Raw genomic sequence first — 8,876 nt, 5'->3', positions numbered from 1 at the left:
ATAACACCACTTTTTTGGGGGCCACTAAATTTACTGATTTACTATGTTAGCGTTGATTGTGCAGCGGTATGCGTACATTACGCGACACTGTTAGCGCAAACACGACATCGCGCTTTTTGCTATTTTCCCCAGCAATGTATCGACTCGCACTAAAATCTACCGCTTAGGTTGGATACTTGCATTAACAGTTTCCTAAACATCGTTCTCTTCTAACAAAAGAAAAGTGGGAAACACCGGTGATAGTTTGTGCTAACTGCGTAGTGTAGGGTACCCAAAAGTTTTTTTACAATGTTAAATGCAATTCTGTGTCACGTTAAAAAAAATTGTCTGCTTTTGGCTTAGTTTCTTTGAGACACCGCAAATACTTCGAAGTGGCGGTCCGTGCTATGGTACCGATACAAGCAACGTTGAACCATAACACGACACGCTAGACTCGTCAAAAAGGGTTTTAATATTGTCTTTTCGCTCCATAGCCGCACTCGATGAAGAATGTAAACAGCGAGTCTAGCTTACATTTCGTTGTGGGGTACGGACCGTATACGGTTATCTAAGTGGCTAAAAGCGACCCACTAAAACTTTCTAAAATTGACATCCACCCTTGATGCCCTCTCACCTCAGGTGCTTGTTGGGAATGTGTAAATATGAATTTCATACATTTTGCTGGCCATCATGTTCTGCGAGTTAGGCACACAACAGGGCATTTTAGTAAATCGTTTTCAAAGGCCCGCTGCCACTTCAGGCGCGCGCTTCAGAGAATGCATCGAAGTGGCAGCGCGAGCTCCCGCTAAATATAGCGTGGCCTGAAAACATAGTCTGCTAAAGTTCTTCAATAATTTGTGCTCGCTCCTAGAAAACAGAGACCTTCTAGAAGATGCCCGCGCCTGGTACATCGTTTTCTTTTCCATCGATCCCAATTTGAGGCAGGTTTTTGAGCGTGATAAACCGTTTTTTCTTGAAGATGGAATGTTTTGTGAAGATGTGAGTCATCCTTACATATTCAAGTCACCACTTCTCGCGCATGTGTTTTGAGCTCCTTGATCAACCGAAAATATCTATGAAACGTTCCTTCAATGGGTGCGGGGATGCATCGCAGCTCTCAAGTATGCGTTTACTTTGCCACGGGCTAAACCAAAGACCTTCGAAAGCGGCAATTCTGTGACTGCGCGGGCGCAGCCTTGCAGCTCCGTAAAACCGACACCCGAGGAGCTAGGCTTGGTGAGCGCCAAAAAATGGGGCAGATTACGCGATAGGAGCTGAAGCTACCTCTAACTCACGAGGTCGCTGCTGCCGCACCCATCGCCCGTCGCTCAGAATGGGGATTTTCTCGGCTTATCCTCTCAGAAGAAGCCGGCGCAAAAGAAGACCTTTCCCCTCGCCTCGCCGTGCTACAATACAAGAAGAAAGAGGGCGAGGAGGACTTTCCGCCAGGCGGAAGAATATTTCTGCTGGTCCTCCTTTAACATCAGATCTCATACATCTTCCTTTCTAACAAAGGACAAACTTGAAACACAACTTGACTAACATGTTTGGTTGAAGTGTTCATCACAAGTAAGCTTCACTTTCTAAACAAGGAACAAACTTGGAATACTACAACTTGATTAACATGCCTGGTTGAAGTGTTCATCATAAGTAAGCTTTACTTTCTTCTTCCTTGGTCTTGATGACACTCTAGTGGGAGGTTGCACAGACACCGGCACTGGATAGTCTCCGCGTAAGGGTTCTCACCTATCTGTTCAGCCCAGCACACCACCACCTGCGCCCTTGGAAGTGCAAATAAAATTATTATTATTATTATTATCCTTTTCCTCGTTTATATAAACGACGTAGTAAAAGATAACATAAACATAAATTTTCGCCTATTTGCCGACGATCTGGTTGTATTTTCTGAAATTAAAAATGGCGCAGATCAAGCTAATCTCAATTCGAGCCTGAAAAAAATCAGTGACTGGTGCCAGACATGGCAAATGCAGTTAAACCTTGAAAAGTGTGTTTCGATGACAATAACGCGTAAAAAGTCTCCGTTGGTCTTTTCATACAGTTTAAATAACTCTGCTCTGCAACAAGTTTCTTCATTCAAATATCTTGGAGTCACTATATCTTCTGATCTCAGATGGAATGCCCACATTGACTCGCTGTGTCAGAAGGCGATGTTCAAACTGTGGTATCTGAAACGTAACTTAAGACACTCTACATCTGCAACAAAATTAATAGCCTACAAATCTCTCATCAGGCCACTTTTAGATTATGCTGATATTATTTGGGATCCACACACATTATCGAACATAAATAAACTCAAAAGAATACAAAAGAGGGCACTAAGATTCATTTACAACAAATACAAAAGATTAGATTCTGTGAGTGCCCTATACAGCATAGCCGGTATCCAGCCCCTCCAAACGCGTAGGAAAATTAACAGACTCACTTTCCTATACACACTGATAAACGATGGGTTTAGAATAGACAGGTCACGCTATGTCACTCTAAAATCTGCGAGAAGCACACGTAGCTACCATGCCTTATCACTTACAGAGTATCAATGCCATACCGACTGCTTCAAGTTTTCTTTTTTTCCTAAAACCATTACTGAATGGAATGAGCTGCCTTTTGACATCGTAAACACGACTTCCATCCAATCATTTAAAGCCTCGCTCTTTTCATTATTTAAATAACCTAGAGGCTACTTATTGCTTATTGTTTTGATTTTGTTGTGACTGCTGTCTGTTAGCCAATTTTTCAATGCACTGCTCCTGAAATAGTTTGGCAGCTATATATCTCGAACTAAGTTGTGTTGGTCGTTTGTGTATATAACATCGTTCAATGTCTTGTTCGCTTTCTAGCGTAAATGCTAAAATGTACATGGCAAAGTGTAATGATGCTCACTGTTTCGTTTCATTGTTGTGCAGTATTTCGGTTGTCGGTTTCACGGTTTCTGCTCTTTAATATGTTCGTTGCACTGGCCTTGTCCCATATTGTACGTTTCAGTCATTGTTTAGAAGCCCGTCCTACAACGCCCTCCTTGAGAAGGCAGTAGTATCTGTAAATAAATAAATAAATAAATAAATAAATAAAAATTATTATTCATCCATTATTTCACTTTCGCGGTCACGAGTTTCCTGGTGCTGCACCTTGTCCTCGTTAGTCACTTGTGGAACGTCCATGTCCTCAGAGTCGGAGATGGGTTCAAATGCTTCCTTGCTTACAAGTAAATGCTGTCTGTTCCGTGTGTACACAGCACCATTCTCAGCTTGCACCACATAGGATCTTGGCGCCACTTGCTCTTTGACTTGTGCTTTGACTCTCCACTTTCCGTCATCTCTCAGACGCACCGTCTGTCCAGTGCCCAGTGTCTCCAAATGCCTGCCAGCACTGACATTTTGTTTGTGTTTTTTCACTTTCTGTCCATGTGCTGATGAGAAGTCAGGCAGTCGAGACCTCAATCGTCGCCCCATGCATAACTCGCAAGGTGACCATCCATTCTCGAGTGGTGTGCATCTGTAGTTTAGCAACCCTAGCCAAAAATCTTCTTTGGCATACCGAGTTTTCTTTAAAATCCTTTTCACAACTTGAACCCCTTTTCCTGCGAGTCCATTCGCTCTTGGAAATCTTGGGCTCGAGGTGATATGTTCGAACTCATATTTTCTTGCAAATGCTGCAAATTCTCTGCTCGCAAATTGTGGACCATTGTCGGTGCAGACTTCTTTGGGGATTCCGTGTCTGGCAAAAACACTTGCCATATGGTCGATCGCTGCAGCAGCACTAGTATCTGTTAGCTGCACCACTTCAGGGTAATTGGAGTAGGCGTCATATACCACAAGGTATGACAATCCTGCATGCTGGCACAGATCAGCTCCAACCCTCTCCCACGCTTTACTGGGTACTTCTCTCATGATGAGTGGTTCAGCAGGTTGCTGGTATGCAAATGTTTGACAAGCTGCACACTTTGATATATATGACTCAATGTCAGCATTCATTCTTGGCCAGAATACTAAAGCTCTAGCACGAGCCTTGCATTTGCTCATGCCTAAGTGTCCTTCATGCAGTCTTGCCAGCGTGTCTGCACGACAAGCTTTCGGAACTACTACTCTTGAGCCCTTTAACAGGACACCGTTGACCAGGGTCAACTCTGATGTGTATCCCTTGAGGTCTCACTGTTGTTCTTGACCCCGGTGGATCCGTGCGATAACTCCTTGTAGTTCGTCATCACTCTCTGTGGCCTCTTGCAGTTTCTGAAGTGTCGCTTGACTCAGTGTTGTGGACAATATGCCGACAACATGTACTTCAACGTCATCCAGTTGTACCTCTTTCTTTTTGGCCTCTTTTACTGGTGCGCGAGACAATGTGTCGGCTAGCACCAAGTTCTTTCCAGGCAGATAGCACAGGTCAAACTCATACTTCATTAGCTGAATAAAAAATCGCTGCAGACGAGGTGGCATATCTCCAATGCTTTTCTTTGCTATGGAGATCAATGGTCGGTTTCGAGTGTGAACTTGCGACCATAAATGAAGTCATGGAACTTCTCACACGCAAATGTGATGGCGAGCGACTCTTTTTCAATTTGTGCATATCACACCTCACAGTCGGTCATCACTCGTGACGCATATGCTACTGGACGCCACTCTGTATCATTGAGCTGTACGAGTGCTGCTCCCAGTCCATACTGGGATGCATCAGCTGTCACTTTTGTCTCCTTTTCAGGATCAAAAAATGCTAACACTGGCTTGTTAGTCGGTGTTCTTTTCAGTCTATCCCATTCTGCTTCGTGAGCCTCAGTCCACTCAAATATCACATCATCCTTGATGAGGCTTCTGAGAAGATTTGTTCTTTGCGACAAGTGTGGCAAATACTTGCCTACATAGTTGATGACTCCCAACATCCGCTGTACTTCCTTCTTGCTTTGAGGAGTAGACATCTGAAGCACTGATGCAACTAGTGATGGATCCGGCTCCACTCCATTTTAGTGATCCGGTCACCCAGGTAGCTGACCTCTTGGACCGCAAATTGACACTTTTCCTTATTGAAGGTCATTCCAGCTCTTTGGGCTGCTTTGAGTGCAATTCCCATAGCCTCTTGTCGTGCTCCTCCTTGGATCGACCCCATACGAGTACATCGTCAACGTACACTCTTACTCCTTCAAGTCCATCAAAAACTTCAGTCATGATCTGTTGGAAGACTTCCGGTGACGATGAGATGCCAAATGGTAGTCTCAGAAATCGGTAGCGTCCAAATGGCGTACCAAACGTGCACACTCGAGAGGCCGTCTCATCTAGTGGTATTTGGTGATACCCACTATTGGCATCCAGCCTTGAGAAGAATTTGGCGTTTGCCAGTTCAGCTTCGATGTCTTCACGACATGGCATTTGGTAGTGCTGCCGTTTGATGGATTCATTCACTTGCCTTGGATCTATGCAGATTCTCAGAGCACCTCCTTTCTTCTTGACTATCACAATTGGGCTTACCCAATCAGTAGGTTCACTGACACAGGTGATGACTCCAGCCTCTTCCATTCTCTGGAGCTCTTTGTTGAGTGGTTCTATAAGAGCTTGTGGCACTCTTCTCGTCGGCTGTACCACTGGCTCTGTCTTACACTCCCGTCCAACGCATCCCAGTCCTTTAAACAACTTAGGAAACTTCTGTTCCACCCTTCTTAGGCCATAGTTTCTTTCACCGTGTGCACTCGCTGGACCAGGAGTTCACTCGCTGCTGCCCAATATGGCCTGGCGTCCTTTTTTCACGATGAAGAACTCAATGTTTGCGCTCTTTCCTTTGAGTTTCACTTCCAACAGTGCTTTCCCTTGGTGTGCAATCACACCATCGTTGTAGCTTTTTAGGACTGACATGCTTGGCTTCAGGCTCGCCGTCTTGTGTAGCTTCCGGAACAGTGAACTTGGCAAAAGATTTGCCTGGGACCCTGTGTCAACTTTTAGTTCCACTTCCTTGTTAACCATGAGGGCCTTGACCAGCCACTCGTTACCTTTTTTTAGCCTTGCATGTGCTGACTTGAAGAACGGCGAAGTCGCTGTCATCCTGTTCTTTTACTTCATCTACCGAAGACTTCGTTTTGCAACGCAAGGTGAAGTGGTTCATCCTGTGACACTTGTTGCACTTTTTGTTGTATGCCGGACACTTCCGTGGGTCGTGCTTCCAGTCGCACTTCGGACAATTTTTTCCCGTCGGTTAGACTTTCCGCTCATGCATGTCCGCTCTCTTCTTTATGTCTACTGTGTCGACACGTCGGGGACCGCTGAGAGTTTCATTTTGTGTGCCTGAAGAACCTCATATGCCTTTTCGAGCTGTATGGCCTTTTCCAATGTCAGATCTTCTTCGCGCAACAAACGCTCGCGCAGTTTTTTTGTCTGTTACCCCACATACGATTTGATCTCATACCACGGAGTCTGACAAAGCCGAGAAGTTGCACGATTTCACTTTTAGTTGTAGCTCTCGCACAAACTGTTCAAACGGCTCACCACTTTCTTGTTTTCGTGAACGAAACACGTATTGTTCGTAGGTTTCATTTTTCCAGGGCATACAGTACTCTTCAAACTTCTTCAGTACTGTCTGGTAGTCCTGTTTTTCTTCAGGTACGAAGGTAAAGGTGTTGTCGACTTTGATGGCATCGGGTCCCGCCACATGAAGCAAAATGGCTGCCCTTTGTTCATCGGTTTGCTTGGTGGTCTCCGCCGCCCGTAGGTACAGTTCCACACGTTGTTTGAACCGTTGCCAGTTCTCCGCTACGTTTCCTGTCAAGTTCAAGCCCTCGGGTGGGTTGAGCACGTCCATAATTCGGCTTTCTTCTTAGTTCACCGCCCTTTTTTGCGGGATAGCCACTTCTGACACCATGCATCGAGTTTGTCTTGTAACGAAACTGGTTTATTCAGGTTGCCAGACTGCTCTTTACAGCTGGCTGAAACTGGACATTAACATCAGATCTGATACAGCGTGTCTGTCTTCTCGAAACTAGACCTCAACGACGGATACCACCAGCTAGTATTGCACGAGGACTCGAGACACATCACAACGTTTGCTACCCACATCGGACTTACCGATACATGCGTTTGAACTTTGGAATTGGTGCTGCTGCAGAGCTGTTCCAGAACACAGTCCGACAAGTGCTCGCTGGAATCCCAGGAGTCATTAACATCAGCGACGACATCTTAGTATATGGCAAAACAGACCAAGAACATAATGACTCGCTGGAAGCTGTGCTACAACTCCTCGGGGATTGTGGACTCACACTCAACCCGAAGAAGTGCTCTTTCTCCCAATGGGAATTGACATTCTTTGGGCAAATCTTCTCAGCGAAAGGAATGCAACCTGACCCGGCAAAAGTCCAAGCGTTTCTTGACATGGCCCCACCAAACAGTCCAGCAGAAGTGAGGAGACTTCTGGGCATGATCACCTACTCGGGAAGGTTCATATCCCCAACCTGGCAAACCTCACCGCACCTCTTCGCAACCTCACAAGGAAAGACGTTGACTGGCAGTGGACCATGGAGCATCAGGCAGCGTGGCAGCCATAAGACTCGACATACTGCCAGCTGCGACAAGCCATTCAAGCCATTCAAGCCAAGGGTACAGAGAGACATCTCCTGTGGAGTGCTACCACACTCAAACCCTACAGACACCTTGAGATGGAGCTTGCCGTGACGCCTGAAGGCATCATTCTTCGAGGCACAAGGATCGTGCTGCCAGCAGGTATTCAGCAACGTGCTGTTCAGCTTGCGCACAAAGGCCACATGGGCATCGTAAAGACCAAGCAACTCCTCTGCACCTCGGTGTGGTTTCCCAGGATGGATATATTGGTCGAACAAGCTGTGCAAAACTGTATTCCATGCCAGGCATCTACACCCACATCACATCATGATCCTGCGGAGCCAACGCCTCTCCCTCATGGGCCATGGGAAAACCTGTGTATCGACTTCGCAGGACTGTTTCAGAATGGAAAGTACCTGCATGCTCATTCTTATCGACGAGTACTCGCGCTTCCCATTGGTGGGACAAGTAGCCTCGACAAACGCGACCTCAACTCTGCAATTCCTGAGACGAACATTCGCTGAAATGGGCATCCCTAAACAAGTCAAGAGCGACAATGGGCCACCTTTCAACTCAAGCGAGTTCAAGGAGTTTGCAGCTGAACTGGGATTTACACATTACAGGGTGATACCACTCTGGCCCGAAGCCATTGGTGAGGCAGAGCACTTTGTTTAAACCTTAACCAAGGCCATCAAGGCTCTTGTCCAGGGAAGAGATGGGACGCAGGGCATGGACGACTTCTTGATGTGCTACACGAGCAACCCCAAATGACACAACTAAGAGATCTCTGTATGAACTTCTCTTTGGCAGACAGATGCAGACAATACTACCACGACCCCCAGACAACGGAGTGAATGAGGACTTCAATGTGCGTCAAGATGACGAAGCCGCAAAAAGGAAATCTAAGCACTACACTGACGAGCGACGACACACTCGACAACACTCATTGAAACAAGGGGATACAGTATTGTGCAAACAAAAGAAGCAGCACAAGCTAACGCCATACTTCGACCCAGACCCCTACATGGTGACAAAGGTTCAAGGATCGAAGATCACGGCAAGACGACGAGAAAGAGACATAACTCGAAATACAAGTTTCTTTAAGAAGATAAACGCTGACCTAAAGTGGCACGAGAAAGAGGACGATGAAGATGACGATCTCCATCCTCCAGCTGAAGACGCCACAGAGCAAGCCGGACAAAACATCGGAACGGCTGGACAAGACGACTGTCAGCAGACAGCCTGTCGATACCCTGCCAGAGCTTCAAGAGGGCTCAAGCCCCCACACTACCGGAACTGGCAGTGAACTGTTGAAAGTGTTTGAACATCATTTGTATTTCATTTTTA

The 8,876-nt window shown here is 46.1% G+C and overlaps 1 protein-coding gene across 1 annotated transcript; it reads right to left on the bottom strand.

Annotated features, from left to right (window-relative positions):
* Window positions 1-1,411: 1,411 nt before the first annotated feature.
* LOC121834635 (uncharacterized protein K02A2.6-like) lies at window positions 1,412-8,225 on the bottom strand. Its single transcript, XM_042288347.1, has 2 exons — window positions 3,071-8,225; window positions 1,412-1,793 (listed from the first exon to the last, which is right to left on the bottom strand). The coding sequence occupies exon 1, from the start codon at window positions 4,017-4,019 to the stop codon at window positions 3,075-3,077; it is 945 nt and encodes a 314-aa protein (XP_042144281.1). The 5' UTR covers window positions 4,020-8,225; the 3' UTR covers window positions 1,412-1,793; window positions 3,071-3,074.
* Between the last annotated feature and the right edge of the window lie 651 nt (window positions 8,226-8,876).

The sequence above is a fragment of the Ixodes scapularis genome, unplaced genomic scaffold, assembly GCF_016920785.2.
Source record: "Ixodes scapularis isolate PalLabHiFi unplaced genomic scaffold, ASM1692078v2 ptg001953l_1___fragment_2___debris__unscaffolded, whole genome shotgun sequence".
Classification (NCBI taxonomy): Eukaryota; Metazoa; Arthropoda; class Arachnida; order Ixodida; family Ixodidae; genus Ixodes; species Ixodes scapularis.
Note: the sequence above shows the minus strand (reverse complement) of the source record. Positions and strands in the feature narration are given on the sequence as shown.